This window comes from Hemicordylus capensis, chromosome 1 (assembly GCF_027244095.1).
Source record: "Hemicordylus capensis ecotype Gifberg chromosome 1, rHemCap1.1.pri, whole genome shotgun sequence".
Taxonomy (NCBI): Eukaryota; Metazoa; Chordata; class Lepidosauria; order Squamata; family Cordylidae; genus Hemicordylus; species Hemicordylus capensis.
In genome coordinates this window covers 410,797,310-410,819,082 of record NC_069657.1, presented here as the reverse complement: position 1 = coordinate 410,819,082, position 21,773 = coordinate 410,797,310, and the positions used below count along the sequence as shown (strand labels likewise).

At 43.1% G+C, this 21,773-nt stretch overlaps 2 protein-coding genes across 3 annotated transcripts in view; one reads left to right on the top strand and one right to left on the bottom strand.

Annotated features, from left to right (window-relative positions):
* FBXO28 (F-box protein 28) overlaps window positions 1–6,902 on the top strand; it is a 34,538-nt gene extending 27,636 nt beyond the window's left edge. Inside the window, exons 3-5 of the mRNA XM_053308228.1 lie at window positions 1,295–1,433; window positions 1,996–2,191; window positions 4,631–6,902. Of these exons, the coding sequence (XP_053164203.1) occupies window positions 1,295–1,433; window positions 1,996–2,191; window positions 4,631–5,025 (730 nt within the window). The 3' untranslated portion in view covers window positions 5,026–6,902. The remainder of the gene's footprint in view (window positions 1–1,294; window positions 1,434–1,995; window positions 2,192–4,630) is intronic.
* The window catches only part of NVL (nuclear VCP like), a 172,077-nt gene continuing 152,443 nt past the window's right edge, over window positions 2,140–21,773 (bottom strand). The window contains exons 25-28 of one of the 2 annotated variants that reach the window (XR_008319197.1): window positions 16,201–16,460; window positions 15,533–15,789; window positions 2,632–2,683; window positions 2,140–2,268 (exon numbers count right to left, since the gene is read on the bottom strand). The gene's annotated coding sequence lies outside the window, so the exon portion shown is untranslated. Of the gene's footprint in view, window positions 2,269–2,631; window positions 2,684–8,199; window positions 8,219–15,532; window positions 15,790–16,200; window positions 16,461–21,773 lie in introns of those variants that run through there. The other variant, XR_008319200.1, reaches the window with a different exon arrangement.

The window sequence follows — 21,773 nt, the reverse complement described above, 5'->3', positions numbered from 1 at the left end:
TAGGTTTCCTGCTTTGCCAGAAGGCCCAGCTATGTACCTGGAATGTGCTCCTGTAGCCAGCATCCACTATGAGCTTTAAGCCTGTGATCTACTGTCATGACCCCTCTGGGAGGGAGGGAGAGCTGATGACAATTCAAGGATTATGGGTGGTAGGAATGAGTAGTATGCAAAAGAGGAAGCCTGTGAGCCTGCCTGTCTCTAGAAATGACATGAAAAATATGTAACACGATTCCAATTCATTTTGGCATTTTGATCTGTGTGAATCGCTTCAGGAGAACCTGGATTTCAGCGATAGCTTTTCTTTTAGCAGTGATAACTGCATAGCGAGACATCGAGCAAAGTTCCAGCTACATGTGCAGATCTCTCCCATTGGTGCATATCATCTCCTTGGATCAACTGCCATGTCATCACAGGCGATGTTGAATGGGATGGGGCCATAGCTCAGTAGTAGAGCATCTGCTTTGTGTACAGAAGTTCCTCTAAACTATGCCAAAGTTTAGATGTCACTTTGGCATCTAAAGAAGAAAGTGATAATACCGAAAAGGCCCCCTCCCCTAGTAGCCAGCTGCCTCACCTCATTTGGCAGGGGCACTTGGAACAGTGCCTCTGAAGAGGATCTTACTGTTTGAATTATTGATACTAATATATAATAAATGGCTGGCGCCACCACCATCACCATCCTTATCAAATTAGCAATTATTTATAAAGAACCCCTCCCATTAGTATTTTACAGTACAAAAACCCCTGCTCCCAGGATTAATGAGTTACTGCTCCTGCACTTTAATGAAGACAGATTGATCTGTCAGTCTCTGGCATCTCTAGATAGGGCTGAGAGAGACTCCTGCCTGAAACCTTGGAGAGCCACTGCCAGTCAGTGTAGATAATACTGAACTAGATGGGCTAATGATCTGACTCAGTATAAGGTAGCTTATAGCTTGGGCCCAGTTGCTTTGTGTCAGAATTGGATTTATCATCAGCGAATATTGTTCTTGGAAGAGGAGACTCCTCTTCAGTTGGATAATCCATCCCTTTTGAGAAACAGATTTGGGGAAATAGTCAGATTTACAGAAGATCTGTTGCTAATTCATAGCAGTGAATGTTGCATTTCTAGAAAGGAACAAAAATTACTCAGTGGTGGTTTTGCTTCCATTCCTGTAACAAATATCAGTTTGATTCAGATTCTCTGTCCTAATGAAGTATGATCCTGAAGGTTCTCCCTTACTATAATGGTTCACTTTTTCTGCTGGTATGTGTTGTGTAACTTAATGGTTGCCTTGGATTTACTTCTTTGTAGACGGGAGTCAGAAAGGAGAAATCACTCACTAGCTCGCCATGCAGACATCCTTGCTGCTGTAGAAACAAGGCTGTCACTCCTAAACATGACATTCATGAAGTATGTGGATTCTAACCTCTGCTGTTTTATACCTGGGAAGGTAAAGTACAAGAGAAAATGTGTAGTTTTAAGTGTGATAGAATGAAAGAGATACTGTTTTGAGGAGCCTGCTGATGGAAGTAAATGGTATTCTGTGGGCATGTCTCAGATTTTTATCTGAATATTCCTCAGAGAGGCTGCTATTCCATTGCTTACCTAGTTGCTTGGGCTTTGATCATATGGTATGCAGGCTTAATCACTGAAAACATTTATGTAATATTGATTAAAATTGCCCAGCGTTCCATCCTCAGACATGCTGTACCAACAAATAAAAGGAACTGTAAATAACCTTTTCATTTGTTTTCTAGGTCACTTCAATCATTACAGTCTTTTTAAATTATTTAGAAGTCATTGGCTGACATCGACTAATGTTATTTTATGAGTAGTCAGTTTTAATGGGGCAAGTTAGTCACTACTCATGAGTAATCAATTTAGGACTACCCATGAGTAATTGATTTAGTCAGTGATAGCCACTGTGGAAAACTGATGTGCCCCTAGTGATCAGCATAACATTCTTAGATCTTGCCTTTTAGCCATGTCTCAATTTGTCCTGTTTGTTTTAGGTGATTGACGAAATTTATCGTGTGTTAAGGTATGTAAACTCTACAAAAGCTCCTCAGAGAGCCCACGAAGTTCTTCAGGAATTGAGAGACATTTCATCTATGGCAATGGAGTATTTTGATGAGAAGATTGTTCCAATTCTAAAAAGAAAGTTGCCAGGATCGGATGTATCGGGACGTCTTATAGCAGCAGCTCCAGGTACCTCTCAGTTGCTTTGAGGCATCTTGCTTTATGCAGCTGTAATATTTCTGCTTTCTTGTGACACTTTGTCTTCTCTGAAAGACGGAATTTAAAAATAAGTTTACATTATGCTTACCATCTGTACACTTATTTTGTAAAGATCTTCAATAAGTAGAAGTTAACATATTTTAAAACAGAAGCTTTGGCTTCTAAAAGGGAAGACCTTTCTCTAATGACTTTTCTCTAATTCTCTAATGCTTTTTGTATCAATGAATGCATTTTCTTATTGACACACCTTCAAATTCAATCAGTATAGTAGAAGCAGTACAAAGACCCAAACTGCAGTAGTTAAAATTTCGTGTTATTGATGACAAGTGGAGCAGAACGGTTTGGCTCTGCCCTACTCGTCAGGCAAATCCCTGGTTACCAAAACATGTATTAGGGCTGTGCTTGCTTACCAACTCTGGAGCCAAAACTGCTTTGGAGTCTCGCTTAAGATTGGCAGCTACCCTGAAAAGATTGAAATAGAGCAGAATTAGCATTTAACAGAATCCTATGGTAGAGTCCTATTGGTACTGTACTACAACAGTCGGTAGGTAAGGATCTCTCTCTGATGGGCTCTGAGCAAAATCTCCCTGATTGCTGAGCAGAAGTAATGGTGTAGGCACTGATGTCCTAACAAAGTCCTTGTTCTTCTTAGAATATAAAATTGAGCTCCAAATCTGAGGCCAGTTCTAGAATGAGTGTTTAAGTAATAAACAGACACCAGGAAAGGCAACTAAAAACTACTGAATAATATTGGTAGAGTACTGTATATGCTAAGAACTTCCAGTCTATCATAGCCATAGACAATGAGGAAAATTTAGAAATAGATTATATAGGAAGCTGCCTTATACTGACTCAAGACCATTGGTCCATCTAGCTCAGTATTGTCAACACAGACTCTCAGTGGCTTCTCCAAGGTTACAGTCTCTCTCAGCCCTATCTTGGAAATTCCAGGAAGGGCATGTAAGCATGCAGGTGCTCTTCCTAGAGTGGTCCCACCCTCTCAGGGGAATATCTTACAGTGCTCACATATGTAGACTCCCTTTCAAATGCAACCAGGGCAGACCCTGCTAAGCAAAGAGAATAATTCATGCTTGCTACCACCATACCAGCGCGCTCTCTCCTTATAGAATGGGGGTGGAAATTAGAACAGAGAATATAGAACATCATCATGATGTATCAAACAAAATGGAAAAAATTAGGATACACTTAAAAAGTTGAAATGAAGGCTGCAAACCTAATCACACTTATCTGGGAGTAAGACTTAATTGCATTCAGTAGGATGGACGTCTGAGCAGGTATGCTTAGGATTGCACTGCAAGATGCTTCTCATCATGAACTTCTCATCCTGGTAAGAATCTTATTCTCATCAGACTAGCCGGCTCAGAAGTTCTTTTGAAGAAGAATTGTTGAAGTTCTTCTGAAGAGCGAGGTGAGCCTCACTCAGAAAGAGGAGAACCAGTCTTGTGGTAGCAAGCATGACTTGTCCTTTTAGCTAAGCAGGGTCTGCCCTGGTTGCATATGAATGGGAGACTTGATGTGTGAGCACTGTAAGATATTCCCCTTGGGGGATGGAGCCACTCTGGGAAGAGCAGAAGGTTCCAAGTTCCCTCCCTGGCATCTCCAAGTTAGGGCTGAGAGAGATTCCTGCCTGCAACCTTGGAGAAGCCGCTGCTTTTCTTATTTGCACAAGAAAAGGCAAGATTCTTTCAGCTGACAACACTTTGCACTTGGAACCACAGTTATCTGCAGTGAGCTTGGCAAGATTCCTAAATGAATTTGTGCATGAGAGAGGGAGAGAGAGACTTCAGTGTATTTTGTATACAACATGTCTTAAAAACAAAGCAATGTAATCAGGGCAGTGTTTGCTTTTTGACCACTCTTTACATTCTGGATTCAGACTTGGAATGGCAGTAACTGGATTCCTCAGTATCCAGCATTAAATGCAAGAGACAGGAGCGCTCTTCAGATGCTTAAAAAGGACAGTGGACTCGTGCATGTTGTCCAAAGCAGGACCAGAAGTCCAGTCCCCTGACATGTCACTCGTTTCCCATCCTGTGTCACTCACAGTTACAGTGTTCACTTCTTCATGCTGTAACCACAAACAGTGCAGAAGGGGGAGTGAGTGACATGCTGGGGGAAGAAACTTCCGGACCTCAGGTATACTGCCCTTCTTAAAACAAAAAAACATTTGAAGAGGTCATGGGGATAGCCTCCAGATTTTCTATACAATGGTATATGTTCTGAAACCTCATTCATATACAGTATTGAGTTTATATTCTACAAAATAGCTGTTAATTTACATGTTCACACTCTCTTTTCAAACTTTGATGTGAAATTGTGTGCCCTCAACACTGAGTGGAAGTCAAAATGTAGATTTAGAGGGAGAAACACATATCTCTCTTCCTGCAGTTCCAGGTCCTTCTGCCGCCTTAACAACAATGCAGCTCTTCTCCAAACAAAACCCATCAAGGCAGGAGGTCACCAAACTCCAACAGCAAGTCAAAACCAATGGTGCAGGCGTGACTGTGCTGAGGCGTGAAATTTCAGAGCTTCGCACCAAAGTGCAAGAGCAGCAGAAACAGCTCCAAGACCAAGACCAGAAACTGCTTGAGCAAACTCAGATCATAGGTGAGCAGAATGCCCGGCTGGCTGAGCTTGAACGCAAACTGCGAGAAGTTATGGAAAGCGCAGTAGGAAGTTCCTCAGGGTCGGCACCAAGTGAAGAGGCCCCTAGGAAACGGAAGAAGGCCACTGAATCTATAGGTTCGCTTAGGAAGTCGAAACGCCTTCGAAATAATAAATAACTTTGGGGATAAATGACACCTCCAGGAGAAGGCACTGTTCTAGTAGCCCAAGCAGGTTGTCTGGTCTGGATACTGCAATTCATGGCACGGTGTCATTTAGGCTGCTGGTTCTTCAGAACACCATAGACTTGAACAAAACTTTATCTCTCATTGCTGAGATGTTTCTTCCCCTCCCTGCTTTTGTCTGAGTGGGCCTACTGCACAGGATTGTTATAATTTGCCATAGATTTGTACAAAGCAGACCTGCTCTATCATGTTCTGAAAAGTTAATTTTATTTTCCATGCAGATGACTATTAAAGTCAAACTTCTGTTAATGCATCTGTTCCCATAAATATCTTAAATAGATCCAGGCTTGATTCATTAGAAAATTAATCTGATAAACAGCAGATGTCCTGTTCACTTGAAAAGACCCACTTTTTAAAAACTTGTTTTGAATAATGACTTTTTCTGTTGCAAGTGACCTTGTTTAGAATGTCAAAAAGTAGTTTATACATGTGGGAGTCTACAAAATGAGTAAAGATGACTTCTGAAGCTACAGTATTGGCTATATATATTTTTGTAAACTTTAACAAGCAAGGGACTTCAGTCCACTTTACACAAATGCATACCCTACTTCCAAGCATCTGGAGCCATATTTTTATCTTTGCATGGATAGATGCATGCATTGCTTAGTCAGCTTGCTAAAGCATTTGCCTGGAGTTGCTGTTAAATCGTTGGCCTCTTCCACTGCTGTAAAGCAGTTTCTTGGTTCCTTAGCCATAACTCTGCCCATCCTTTCAGCACAGCGGTTTCTTTTCTTGCAAGGCCATTTTATCACACTATTGCAGGAGAGTATATAAACCAGGCTATTTGCTGCTTCTGCTGCCTGTATATAGCAGGTGCTCTTACCTTAAGGCAGGACTTCAGGGGTTGGTTCCTTTTGCCTGTGGGTTTCTGGTTATACACTTCTGATACTGGTTCAGAGGTTAAAAGACTATTTAAGTGTTGGATGAAAGTTATTTGTTCTTACAGTACCCAGTCTGGGTAGGGCATGATTCAAGTTTTAAAAGCTTGTGTTGAGAAAAAGACCTTATTGTTATGTGGAAAGAACACTCTGTAATACTAACTCTATTCTAGCTTTTTTTAATCCTAAAAAGTAAATTGACTTCAGACAACAAAGCTTTAATTTCTTTTGCACTCCTGTTTTTTGAAGTTGTAACTGGAAAAGCATGTCTTGCACTGTACAGTCTCTGGATTTGTCACTTTAACGCCTCCAAGTTGTAGTGTACAGTGACCTCCCCATCCCAACCCGTTATGTGTGTGCGTGTATGTATTTTTTTTTTATTTTTGATTTTTGGAAGCCTTAGATAAATATTGCTGTTGTCCATGGTTTTAATTTGGTGTTACTTAACAATGTAGCTATGTTGCTTAACTGTTACACTTTCTCTTAATCTGCTGTTGCTGCCTTGGGCTTTTTGATGACATTGAATTTGAATTGGGAACAGAAATTTTGAATTTGAGTAGAGGCTCAAAAGGCCACTCCTGACTTAAATGTTTTGCTAAGTAACTTGGGTTAAAATGGAAATTAAAGCCTCTTTTTTTCATTTATCCATCAAAGATAAATACACAGCTTTCTTATAGATTGTTATGGGCTTTTTCTTAAATATTAATCAAAGTCCATTAATTCATATTTTGGAATAATTTCCTATAAAAACAGAACATTGCAAATTGATGTCAAGGGTTTGGAATGTTTAATTTTTTAAAATTATATTCTTGTTTTGCTATCTTAAGGCTGTTTTATCGTGTGTGTTTTCTTTTAAATGGGAGCAGGCTATTGTATCTTAGCAGTGGGTATACACTGAATTGTCTCAAGGATAATATAACAGTTGTTAAATCATTCATTTGAACGCTTCTTATTTTAACGAATTCAGTTGTGTTAAATCAGCAAAACCTATTCGGCATAATTACTGATGGATACATTCCTGATCTGTAAAAATCCATAGTTTTTCTAGTGATAACTGTGCCATTCCTGTGTATGTCATAATTGGTTCATTTTGATTTTAATTCCTTTCATGATCCAGTTCCCTTCCTCTGCCTTGGGGATGCCTGAAAAATAGGGCAGGCTAGATCCATTCTATTATTCCCTATGAAATAACCATGTTGGTATTGACAAAATATGATTTACTTAACACCATGACATAAACACCAATCTACTTTCAGACAAACTACAGCTAGGTGGTGCTTTATAGCAAGACCTGATCCATAGGTTGGCAGAAGTGTATCACTTTTTCTGGCAGAATTGCACACTACCACTGGTAAAGAATCACAATGGTTGGCTGACTGTGGGTTCCTTACATTGATGTCAGAATGGGAAATAACTGCATTGCTTGCTTGCCCCATAAGATTCCTCTTTACAGGTATTATTGGAGCACCTTGAAGTCTGCCTGAGCTCTGCTGTGCCCTACATCTGATCAAGCCATTACTTTTAATTTGATTGCCAGGACCTGTAATACATCATTTTTAATGATACTATTAAATTAGTATTCATTTCACCTCTCTTAGTGAAAGTATAATGCTTCTACAACCCCAAACTCATAACTATAGTTGCTTACAAATTCTCTGTAATTATTACAATCATGACAGTTCTCCATGCTAAAGAATGAATAAACCAAACGACTACACTGTTGAACAAACAAATCACACAGCTTTTCTAATCAATGTGGAATCTTCAACATGATCCAGCATTGAAACCATCTCAAAACAGTCTTAAAATAGTATAATTCTTTACCACTCCTAGTCCCTCCCAGAAATCAATTTCCAATATTCTGTCAAAAATCAGCTCTGCATGATTGCGTAGACACTCCATAATGACAAAAAGTTACAATTTTGCTCTGCTTGTTGAATTTTCAGAATACCTAGCACTTTATTTTACTAGTAAGTATAGTTTGTCTTCTGGAAATTCCTGATATATACACAATCTTGGGGTGTTTCAAGTTAAATCAAGCTCTTAATTACTTTGTGTGGGAGTACTTGTTATGATATTGTCCAATCAGAATGTGTTGGACTACAGCTAAGCTGAGTTTCAGCTTTTTGTTGCGGAGGTCACTCTAACAATGTTGATACTCTGTCAGTGAAGCCCAAGCCTCCAAATAGCAACAAACTTGACAAACCCACCTCTTGATAATTCCTAGGAAGCAAACTGAACTGTGCAACCTGGATAAGGGAGAGAATTAAGGGGCAGGGAAACAGGTTGTGGGACAGTTTATATCTGTGCTATGTAATGTTTCAACATACAAGAGCACCAAAATACATCTTATGAACTATATGCTCAGTTGCCCTGAAACTTGCATCATAAAATCAAAGATCCGTGTCGACCTTCAGACTGACAACTGCCATTGGGTAGGGATGTGCAAATCACCCCTGTGGTCCATTGGCTAGATTTGGGTCCAAATCTAATTGTGCCAGATTCGAATCAATTTGAGATTCAGATTCCTCCTATCATTTCCCCCAGATTCCCAGGTTTCTTTTCTTTTCTCTTTTAATGCTAAGCTCTAGTCCTTGTAGAAGTGGAGTTATGGAGCAAAATGTGTAGCCGCTATTTTTCAAGTGTTTGGATTATTTGGTGTTTAATTTTTCCTCAGTGTAATGAATCCTATGAGGATTCACTACATACTTTCATTTCTTCTATTCATTTTGACAGTCTTTGGACAGCGTCAACTGCCATGTGCCAACTACACCCCCCTCCCACCCGCAAGGCAGTGGGATACTACTCAGTTTATGTTCTAGGAATATTTTCAAGTCTCTAGACTCTTTGGTGTCCTCCCTATGAGGATTCATTACACACCAAAGAATCTAAACACCTCAAAAATTCCTAAAATATAAACTGAGTACCCAGTGGCTTGCAGGTTGGGGGTGTGTGGTAATGGGCACATGGGATGCCACTAATTCCCCACCCCTACATGCAAAGCAGTGGGGTCAAAATGAACAGAAGAAATGAAGGTGTGTAATGGAGACACCAAAGAATCTAAACACTTCAAAAATTCCTAAAAAATAAACAGTACTCCTGTGGAGGGGGTTGTAGCTGACACATAGCAGTTGTCTGTTCGCACTGTCCAATGACAGTCAAAATGAACAGAAGAAATGAAGGTGTGCAATGAATCCTCATAGGAGTTCATTATGAGGAAAAAATATACACCAAAGAATCCAAACACTTGAAAAATGACTGCACATTTTTGATCCATAACTCCAGTTCTACAATGGTTAGAGCTTAGCTTTTTAAAAAAAAATTTTTTTATTTTTTTAAGTGAAATCTAGGGATCCATGTTAGGGTTAGGATAGGGCAACTTCAAATCCCCATTATTTCCTATGGTGAAAATATACACAAAAAGTAAAAACTAAAGAAGATAATAATTAAAAATCAACCAAGTGCCCCACTGCCTTGAAATTTGGGTGGTAGGTGGCACCCATGGGGATCTACCCACCACCCAGATTTGGCACCCCTAGGAGCTTTATAAGTGGTCTGAATTGATCCGAATCGGGTGATTTGGGGGGACAGATTTGGACACAAAACAAATCAGGGTGATTCAATTCGGGCACAAATTGAATAACAAAATAGATTTGTGCACATCCCTACCCTGCCATTTGAAAATTTTTGTATCTAGATAAAATGCATATTCAAAACAATAGCTAAGAAGGTAATAGCAAGACCCAGGTTTTCATATTTTCCAATATTTCACAGATGAAAGAAATACACACACACACACACACACACACACACACATATATATATATATATATATAAATCTATGTCCTTTTTAACAGCCCTATTTTTATAGAAGGGTTTATTGCTGGATGTGCACAAACTCATGCATACTACTATTACCGTGTTACTCCTGTTATCTGAAAGGTACTCCACTTACTGCAGTGTGTGAGAAGTGCTAGGCTATTCACTACATGACGCCTTAATGTAAATGCATGCCGGTTTATATCCACGATTGCCAGAGACTAGAATCACCTACCTGCTACTTAACTTCTGAAGACCAAGGAAACCAGGTGGGGGGGGGGATGAAAACTGATTAATAATGGTAGAAACTTAAACTAACATTTTAAGATATATCTTTAAAAAATGTTTTAATTTTTATTTTTTTTTAGGAAAAAAAAGTTCAGTCTTGGTGCAAGGAAACAAAAGGCCATTCTTTTTCCCAACCAGCTCATCATTTCATTTTTGCTCATATAAGGCTGAGCTGAAATACACTTCAAAAAAAACAACAACAAACAAATAAGCAAAAGGGTCCTCTCCTTTGGGTGAGGGCAAGAAGCATTGCTTTCACTCTGATTTGGCTGTGTGATACCATGTAGCAAAATCCAATTGTCTTATGTTGGGATGGCCAACCTGAGGCTCCAGCTGTTTTTGGAACTACAACTCCATCATGCCCAACTGTGACTTGTGGCTGAGGATGATGGGAGTTATAGTCCAACAGCAGCTGGAGCCTCAACTCTCATCATCCTCAGCCACAATAAATCACAACTGGGAGTTGTAGTCTACTCCCAACAGCTGGAGAACCTCAGGTTGGTCACCCCTGGCCCTGTGGTTGTCTTTAGTAGAATGCAGGTGTTTACCATTGCCTCCTCCCACACAGTATGAGATGATGCCTTTCAGCATCTTCCTATATCATTGCTGCCCGATATAGGAGTTTCCCATAATCATACCAGCGGGGATTCAAACTGCCAACCTCTGGCTTCCTAGGCAAGTCATCTCCTGCTGCACCATTTAGGTGGCTATAGTGCTATGATATGCTGCTTATGTGGGCTAGATCATATGATCAGGAAGAAAATAAACCCTTTGGTGTTTTTTTAAAATAAACTTTAAAAGCTGTGCCAAGACAGCTGCCACGAGAAGTGATGAAAAGGAATGAAGCCGTGCAAATATTTAAAAAGGGCAAGGTTTGGGGGAGATTTTTCAGAGCATGCTTCAGGCCTTGTTTCACATTAAAAAAATGTTTGCCCATGAAAATTCAGCTCAGTCCTGATACTTGCCCAACAGCATTGTCATTTTTTCCCTTTCGTACTGCCACTTCCTTATTCTCTTCCACTCATACCCTGTAAGCCTAACAATCCAACTAATCATGTCACTCTCAACAGATTCCTGAAAACATCTTTAATGCAATAATTCCCAACTGGATGTGTGGAGACTCCTCTTTGAATCCTGTAACAGTGAATGAAGTCTTTATTCCATCTTTTCTTTTCAAATGTGGGCTTACCCTGTAATTCTGGGCTCCTGTGAGTTTAATAGCTGAGAGGCAGAAATTCAACAACTTAAGTTCGTGAGGTAAAAAGAACCTGGGGACACAGGTCAGGGGCATATAGGACCTTGAGAATGACTGACCTGGGAAGGTGGAAACGCAACTAAATGGTTTGTATTGTAACAGAACAGCCAAGATCTCAGGACAGAAAAGGTCTGAAAGGTCTGAAATACATTCAAATCAAACTTGCTCCTGATTCATTGGCTTATCAAGGCCACTCTGCTTGTTGACCTTCATTTCTCTTTAGCTAGGACTGTCTCAGCTGTTAGCCCCTTTAACCATCACCTACAAAATTAGTATTTCCATGTCCTTTGGTCATTCCAAAAGCCTCCTCTCAGAAGCCTTTCCTGTCTTCCGTTTCCTTGGTTTTGACCCCTAAAATTGAGCCAGCATCCACCTGTGCTTTCAGAAGCAGGCTTACCGGCAGACACTTTACCCAAGTCCCCCCCTGAAAATCCTAGCCTACTCTTGCACTTGTCCCATGGATCAGAACGTCGCCTGAGTGCTCTTCTGAGGAGGCTGCTGTCACATGCATTCCCTCAGTTTCTCTCAGAGCTCCTGGATGAGTGCCCCATCACTTCACTCTGGCTACCCTCCTCCACTCTACACTTTGAACACTTGGTGATGTCGTCCACTGCACAAACCCTGGTACTGATGATGCTCCAGAGAACCCTAATTACTTCTGGAGCCCCTGGTGCTAGCTACATGGAGGCCTTGCTGTGGTCCAGAGCTCCAATCCCTGCTTGAGAACTACCCCTCCCTGTTTGGTTTGCCTAATCAGAAGATGTGGATAAGTAAATCTTCCTCCTCCTTGTCTCACCTTTTGCCTAGTTTTACTTTCCTCACAAGTGGCTTTGTGGTTCCCTCCTGTTCTCACTGAAACAGTCTTAGGATAAGAAACAGACTTTCTGTCAAGTTTACTTCAGCAGCCAGTGTTCAACACTTGATAGTTGTGGTGATCTTTTCTTTTAATAAAATGTTTTTTAAAACATCCTCGCCTTCTTGCCTTTGGAGTTGGAGAGCTGTCTAGTCCAACCTCCAGCTTGACACATTGTGTGATATGACTATGAAGCACTAGGGAGAAAGCAGCGCTGTGTGGGGAAGGGCTTTTGCCTGGAAAGATCCTCATTCTGTGTGCTCCTTGCATCAGGGATGCATAGCCACCAAGTATTTGAGGAGTTCCTGCCTCATTTTACTGATCTTTTTATTTTTATTTTACATTTATATCCCACTTTTCCTCCGAGGAGCTCAGGTGTACATGGTTATGTTTATCCTCACAACCACCCTGTGAGGTAGGTTAGGCTGAGAGGTACATGACTGGCCCAGAGTCACCCAGTGAGTTTCATGGTTGAATGGGGATTGGAGCTCGGGTCTTCCCAATCCTAGTCCAACACTCTAACCACTATGCTATGCTGGCTCTCCCACCAGAACGAATAACCCATACCTTTCCCCCCAAAGATGTATTTCCTCTCCCCACTGTGCCAGATTTAAGTGTTGCTCCTCATACTTTCCCTCTGCATGAGCCTAAGTAGTACTTGGGATTTCAATTTCTTAGAATAATCTTTGTTTACTCACTGTTGATAGCATGGATCTGAATCCTCACTTTGGTTTTAAATATTCACTGGAAAGGTAAGAACACTCCAGTCTTCCACCATTCATTCTTGAACCAGCCCCATGATGACTAAAACCTGTTTGTTTGTTTGTTTGGTTTCTATACTGCCCAACCCAAATAGGTCTAGGAGAGCTGGTCTTGTGGTAGCAAGCATGGCATGCCCCTTTGCTAAGCAGGATCCACCCTGGTTGCATATGAATGGGAGACTACTGTGTCTTTGCTTTGTAAGAGATTCCTCTTAGGGGACAGAGTGCTCTGGAAGAGCAGAAGGTATAAATTGGTAAGCTGGCAATGCAATACGCATATTTAAAAGGACGCCCAAGTATTTCTTTAAGACCTTCAAATTTATTGCATAAAAACAGATGATGAAACCTTGTAAAAAACCTTGTTTAAAATGTTTAAACCATAATAAAAACAGATATTTCAGCATCAGACACCAGCCTCAGTATTGTTCCTATTTCTTCTATGGACCACTTGCTTATATGGTTCACAGTTTTAATTACACACTCTGGCAGTAATTTCAATCAACGAATGAAGTCAAGAGGTGGGGGTGGGGAAGAAAAGGGATAAAGAGAGCCAAGTTCAGACAGCTGTGTGTTGGTGTTCCTACACCACATACTCCTTAGTAGCCCATGTACTTCACAGTCTCCTTCAGCTCTTCCCTGCTATTTACACTGGGTTTGAGTTTATCTCTCTCTCTCTCTCTCTCTATATATATAGGCTCCCTAATCTTTCTTCATACTAAGCAACGCTCCACCTCCAATACATCCACCTTAATAGGCATTGTTATTTCCTCATGATATTTGGTCCTATGTACTGACCATGGCCTCTCTCATCACAGCCCAGGCCACGCCCCCTTACACATGACAAGGGTGTGTGGCCTGGGCTGCTGAGAGCCCGAACGAGCTCTCCCCCCATCACTTCAGGCAGCGTCGGCTGCCTAATAGGACATTTTCCCCTTTCTCTTTCTCCAGAGAGGGAGAGGAAGGGAAAAATGTTCTATCAGGCAGTCAGACCTGCCTGAAACATTTGGCAAAGAGTTCTCCCAGGCTCTCAGCAGCCCGGTAGTGGGAGGCGGGAGTTTGCTCTGGGCTCCAATGGAGCCTGAGCCACAGCCTTTCCCCATTGGCGGCCTGAGTTCTTTGAACCCTTTTGCCCAATGGTGGCTCCACCCCTACCCCTACCCCATTTCACATTCTGGGCAATCTGTCTTGTCACATCTCCTATCATATAATCTCATTCTCAACAGTTTTTTCAGTGTCTTAGCTGACTGAACCACCACATTGGCCTTAATGTCATACTTATGTAATGTTCTCTGGCACTGTCTAACACAATTACAAAGGGAATTTTCAAAACAAGTACACCAGGTACAAATTTAATTCCTACTAGTCTTCCTAAAGGAAACCTGTAGCCATTACTTTGTCCCAATGTTATAGCTCTTTCTCTTGACTATATTCTTCTGATGAGACTGTTACTGCTCTTTTAATTCTTTCTTTGCTGGTTTTCTATACCACTTAGTCTTGGGACTACTCCCCACAAGATGAATTTCCACTTCCAAATACTGTAACCAACCCAATATGTTGGGACTCTCTCTAGTTAACCTTATGCTTCCTACTGTATTAAACCTCTCAAAAATCTCACCAGCTTGTTCTCTAGACCTAGTTATGATGATTATATCATCAATATATATTTAAGGTTCCAAGCTCCCTCCCTGGCATCTCCAAGATAGGACAGAGATTCCTGCCTACAGCCTTGGAGAAGCCACCAGAGACGCTCTTACCCCTGGACTTCCGAGCCAAGTCCAGGGCCTCCATACATTGGTAAAGTTGTGCCATCAAGTCAGTGTGGATTCCTGGAGACCACAGAGTCAACCATGTAGGTTTCTTGGTATAATACAGGAGCGGTTTACCATTGCCATCTCCCTCACAGTATGAGATGATGCCTTTCAGCATCTTCCTATATTGCTGCTGCCCGCTATAGGTGTTTCCCATAGTCTGGGAAACATACCAGTGGGGATTCGAACCAGCATTCTCTTGCTCCCTAGACAAGTTAATTCCCATTAGGTGGCTCCACACCCTCTGGGGCCCCCCAAATCCTTTTTAGACTATTTCAGGTGTTGTTGTCACTAAAACTACTGGGTGGGTGGGGCATCTAAAGGCCTTTAGGTCTAGGCTCCAAAATTACCTAGGTGCACCTCTGGAAGCCACTGCCAGTCTGTGTAGACAATACTGAGATAGATGGATCAATGGTCTGACTCTGTATATGGCAGCTTCCAATGTCCCAGTTTACATTAATATGAAACGAACAAAAACAAAATTAATAAACAGGTTTTTTAAAAGAGCAGATTAAGAAATGTATATTTAGGGTTCTTTAAAGGCAATTAAAGATGTTAGACCTCGAATTTCTACAGGGAGACATTTCATAGTTCAGAAGCAGCTCCAGAGAAGGCTAGACCCCAAGTCTCCACCAGATAAACTAGCAGTAGCTGGAGATGGATCTCTCTTGATTATCTTAACAAGTAGTGGGAACCATGCTGATGAATGGGCTTTCAACCGAGTCCTAAGACATTTGGGGTATTAAAGGCACTTTGGTTTCCCGCCCTGGAAAACATACCAGCAGCCAATGCAACTGTTCAAAATCTCTCTGAGATCTGGATCGAGATCCGTCGACAGCCATAAGAGTGGGTTCTGCGCCTGCGCAGGATTCCCCGCGGTAGCCATGCCTCAGCTTGTCAAGGTTTCCAAGCCCCGCCCCCACGCAGAGCGTGCTATTTAAGAGCGGGCTGGGCGCTATGTTCCTCAGTTCTTTTCCGGCCGCCTTTGCGTTTGGACCTCGGTCTGCCGCCTCTCCATCGGAAAGTTACTTGAGTTCTATTTTCAAATAGTGAATATAATAATAATTATTATTGGACTGTTTTTTCGTGTATGACCTATTTCTGGCTGACGACATTTATCTAATTCTGATTCGGACCGGCTGACGACCCACAACTGGCTTTGACGTGGAACAGACTAAACTATCCCTCTCGCCATGGTATGGCCGAAGAGAAAAAATCTTTTAAGAGGTGTGAGGGCTGCAATGCTAAACTCCCCTCCAAGGACCTCCATGATTTGTGCCTGATTGCCTGGGCGAGGAGCACAATGTCTGCTCTTGCAAAATTTGCCTCTCATTTTCTAAGCAGACGCGGAAGAATCGGGCACTTCGCCTCAGAGCGGCAATATACGACGAGGTGTTAAGTCCCTCGACACTGGGCACACCCCGTCCCTCAACGTCGAAAACCTCACCTGATTCGACACCTCACTCGAGACCGAGACATTCGTCTTCAACGCATTCAGCGTCACCTCATTCGAGACCCAAATCCTCGACCTCGAAAAGCTCTGGGCCTCCTACACAAGCTTTGATATTGAGCCACCCTTTGGCGTCGAAAGGACTCTCCATGACTTCGGGGAAATCCTCGATGTTGACAACAAAGCACAAACGTCGAGTCTCCTCAACCACCGACAGTGACCCCAACGTCGATGAAGATACTGATAGGGCAAGATCTCTGAAACCGACACCGGGGAAGAAACAGAAGTTAATTGATCTGACTAAAGATCGTACACCGTCTCCTCCGACTATTCAACCTTCCTCACAACCTCCTTCCGCACCAGACCATTGTGTCGAGGTCGACCCTCAGTCACCGCCTTCGACGTCGACCCGACCCTCGATGCCGAGACCGACGTCGATACCAAGCTTCTCGATGCCGAGAGCAAGATCGCTCTCACTGGCTCCAACACCAGTCCCTTCGTCCCCCCCATTGATACCGACTGCACCTGCACCCAATGTCCCGTTGTCACTACATACGCCAGTGCTTTCTACATCAAAACAAGTCATCATCATCAATTTTATTACGGCCGTTGGCCAGCAGAAATAGGAATAACAAAAATACTTAATACAGTGATCAATAAAACAGTGCTAAAACACAATAAAACAGAATACAATCACACATAATAAATTACTTAAAAACAATAGACAGCTCTCGCAATTAAGCACTTAATAGGGACCTTAGCCTGATTGCAATGTAGAAAAATTTAGCTACAGTTGTTGTAATCCCGGGGCTTGAATCCGTGAGGCAGTAATGTGTATAAAAGAGCTCACACCTTCCGGGAAATTTGAGTAACAGAGGGGAAATAAGTTCTTCTCTAGCATCCCAATATAAAGAGCAATATAACAGTACATGGGTGAGAGTTTCCAGAAGGCCGATGCCACAAGGGCAGAAAACCGCAACAGGATGATCTTTAGCAAATCTCCGTTCCAAAAGAGAAGAGGGCAACACATTAAACCGGGCCCGTACCTGGACGATTGGCTCCTGGCCTCAAGCGACCAAAACGAGTCACGTTCTCAGATCCAGTATGTATTGTCAGTCCTCCACGACCTAGGCATCCAGGTCAATTGGAGGAAATCTCATCTGGAACCAATGCAAGTGGCAAACTACATAGGCGCAGTGCTAGATACTATACACCAAAGGGCACTCTTACCGGAAGAACGGTACAGCTCAATAAGGGACCTAGCAACTCTGTTCCAACACCACCCCATCCAACCTTCACGATCCATTCAACGCTTACTGGGCCTCATGGCCTCTTGCAATACGGTAATCCTTTATGCCCGCCTGAAGATGAGGAAACAACAACTGTGGTTTCTCTCTGTTTTTCACCCAGCAAGACACAGTCAGAGAAAATGCCTCGAAATTCCAGCGCCGATTCTTTGGTCCCTCTCTTGCTGGGGAGAACGCAGAAACCTCTTAGAGGGGGTACCTTTCCAGACTCCTCATCCAATGGTCTGGCTGACAATGGATGCCTCCCTACTAGGGTGGGGCGTACATTGTGCGGGTTGACAGACCCAGGGCAAATGGTCCCTAAGCCAGAGTCAACTCCACATAAACTTTTTGGAACTGCTGGCAGTCTTTCTTGCTCTACGATCATTCCTACCAATCTTAAAGGACTCCTATGTCAAAGTGCAGTTGGACAACACAACAGCACAAGCATATATCAACTGTCAGGGTGGTACAGTCTCCCGGAGCTTTTGCGCACTTGCTTTCCAGATGTGGCACTGATGCCTCCGTCACAGGATATATCCTCTTGCAGCTCACATCAAGGGACTAGACAACATCTTAGCGGACAGTCTCAGTCGAGTGTTCCTTCAAGACACTCACCACGAATGGGAAATCGACCCCAAGTACATCAACCCACTCTTCCGTCGATGGCTGCGAACTTCTGTGGACCTGTTCGCAACCTCGAAGAACAAGAAATGTGCTCGTTTCTGCTCCAGAGCAGGTCACGACCCGGAGTCACAGGGGGATGCTTTTCAACTGGACTGGACGATGGAGACGCCGTACATGTTTCCTCCTCAGCCCCTGATCTCCAGGGTGGTGGCTCGCCTCTTAGCGTGCCCCATGCCCTGCATCCTCGTGACGCCATGGTGGCCGAGACCAATCATGGTTTCCACAAGTACACAGACTGTCCAGGAACCTTTTCCATCACTTTCCACCAAACCCAGATGTTCTCTCACAAGACGACGGCCTCATCCTTCACCCAGATGCCCAAAATCTCCGTCTGACCGCTTGGCGGATAGGCTTTTAGATGGCATTTTATTAAATCAAAGAAAGATTTCCACGAGACATAATTATCACAAAAAGTGGCTTCGCTTTAAGACCCATGCAAAATCCCACGGTTTTTTGCCAAGGCAAGTGTCCATCCGTCAGGTACTCCTATATCTGTCCACTCTGAAGTCACAAGGATTGGCCAACGTTTCCATAAAAGTCCACCTAGCCACTCTCTCATCCCAGCATCCGGGGTGGGAGGGTAAGACACTCTTCTCTCATCCTCTGAGCAAAGCCTTCTTAAAGGGCCTCTCCAATGTCTACCCTCCCGTAAAATCACCAGTGGAGCCTTGGAGCCTATCATTAGTACTCTCATCGCTAACTCAAACCCCCTTCGAGCCTATGGCCACAGCGCCTTTAAAATTGGTCTCCTTAAAAACCGCATTCCTAGTCGCAATCACAACAGCTTGTCGTGTAAGCGAACTTACAGCCCTGAGAGTGGATCCCCCATACACCCAATTCCACCAGGACAAAGTCTGTATGCGACTAGACCCTTCTTTCCTGCCAAAGGTCGTATCAGATTTTCATTTGAACCAAGATATTATTATACCTACCTTTTTCAGGAACCCGCAATCGGCCCTGGAAAGGTCCATGCACTCTCTTGATGTCCGTAGAGCGCTCTTATTCTATATGTCACGTACAAAAGATTTCAGAGCCACTACGCGCCTTTTTGTGGCCTACAGCAGCTCCACCAAGGACTTGCTGATATCTCCACAAAGGTTGTCTAGATGGCTAATTAACCTCATCTTACTCACTTATGAGATGCAGCACAAAACGCCTCTGAAAGCCATCAAGGCCCATTCCACACGGGCTTACGCTTTGTCGGCAGCACACCTCTCGGGAGTTGGCTTCTTGGACATATGCAAGGCAGCTACATGGTCGTCCATGGTCGACCAATTTGTCAAACATTATGCCATAGATGTGTGCTCTGCTGCAGAGGCTAGTTTCGGGTGAAGTGTCCTTAAAAGGGTGTTACAATAGCACTACTGCACCCTCCTCCTTGGGGAGCTTGCTAAACACCCACTCTTATGGCTGTCGACGGATCTCGATCCAGATAAACAGGTTGCTTACCTGTAACTGATTATCTGGTAGAGATCCGTCGACACCCATAAGACCCTCCCATCCTACCCCTCTGCAGTAGTGATGCTCTGCTATGTGCGTAACATTATGCTTGCTGTTGCCCTTGGATCCATCAAATATAAACTCACCTGCTTACAGGATGATTGTCCTCCACGGCGGTCGTCCAAAGAACTTAGGAACATGGTGCCCCGCCCGCTCTTAAATAGCACGCTCTGCATGGGGGCGGGGCTTGGATGCCTCGACAAGCTGAGGCATGGCTACCACAGGGATTCCTGCGCAGGCGCAGAACCCACTCTTATGGGTGTCGATGGATCTTGTAGTGCACCACTCAGAAGTTTGTGGAATATAGGCCTGGAATATAGACCTGTGTCTGATTCCATTTTTATATTAAGAGATGAAATCACACCTGAACTCTGGGTGAAATGCCTGCTCAGCCTCTGGGTGAGACATTCCAGCATTGCATTGTGAAACTGGATACTTAAGATAGCACAAAGGCTGGGCTTGAGCTAATCAATATGCTAAAATGTAACTCACTATCAGATAATGTCTGTGGAAGAAATCTATGCTAATCATTATCAATGATTGGCTCTGCCATGCCCCAAGGGGGATTACTCAGTTGCTGTCTATAGAAATTCCATCCTGGGAGAACACCTGTAGATTTAGTCTTTCCACTAACACTTGCTTCCCACCCCCCTTCCTGAGTGCACAGATTTCAGAAGATGAGATTCAGAATTCTCTGAACTGGCCAATATCCTGAGTGATTAAAAGACATTGTCCTGAAAGTAACAGCTTTGTCACCCCTTCTGGGGAACCCAGGAAAAGATGAGATTTGTATAGATCAAAGAGAAAATACACTATAAAGAATGGGGCTTTTTGAGACAGAGAGCTCAGCAATCTTTGCCTACAGCAAAGCTGCTCACAAGATCCCAGAGTTTGCTGCTAAAGCTACGGGGCTAAGCAGGAACTCTGTTCATGAACAGAAACTACAGCAATGCCTGAGTTCTGCTGCCCTAGCTGCCTGATCTGAAGCAACTGCACAGCTCCTGTCTCCGCCAGCGCCTCACTCCTTCAACTGAAGTGATTCTTCTCTCTCCAGCCTCGGTTCCTGGTAAATATGCTGCTTGGGATCCACTCATCCCTTCCTCTTTCCCTGCTCCCCTCTCCTCCCCCTTTTTCCTCTTCTAATCACCCCAAAACTATGCCAGCCCTGAGCCTTCCTTCCTCCCCCCCCCATTTTCCGCCTGTATCTAAACTGTACTAGGCTCTAGGAAGATTTAAGTGCAAACACATATTTAGTTAGGAACACTGGGTGGAATATTGGTGATGGCTAGAATGTTCCATTTAAATACTGTTGCTAATATTAATAGAGTATTCTGCTTTCTGCTTTGCTAGATTGTTGCTAAGCCTTTTATATTCAATAAAGCCCATTGAATCCTGTTTGAGTGGTTTGCATCTCCTTTCTTCCTTGCGCCCAGATCCAACATGGGTCACCATATAAAAGAACTTGAAGCCAGACCTGATTTTGTATACTAGCTAATGAGCATATTTGGTATACCAATCGGGCCTGGTCTGTAACAATCTCTACCAGATCATTAGCTACAGGTAAGCAACCTGTTTATATCCTGAGATGAATCTGGCTGCCACATTTTGAACTAACTGAAGTTTCTGGCCCGCTCTACAAAGGTGTCCCATTTGAGCACATTGCAGTTGTCAAGCCTGGAGGTTACCACCATATACACCACAGTTTTGAAATCATTCTGACAGACAAAGTTGTCCTATCAGCTGAAGCTGATAAAGAGCACTCCTGATCATAGCCTCAACCTCTGTTAATATACCTTACTTCTTTCTTTGAAAAAGTCCTTGTCTCTGCTTGCACCAGATACTCCAGGTACTTCCCCCAGGCATGCCCAGGTGATGTTCTGCTCGCTAGACCTGCTGTCTATCACGAGAATAGGTCTTGTGGTAGCAAGCATGAATTGTCCTTTTTGCTAAGCAGAGTCTGTCCTGGTTTTCATTTGAATGGGAGACTACATATGAGCACTGTTAAGATGTTCCACTTAGGGGATGGGGCCACTCAGGGGAGAGCATCTGCCTGCAGAAGATTCCAGGTTCCCTTCCTGGCATTTCTAGATAGGGCTG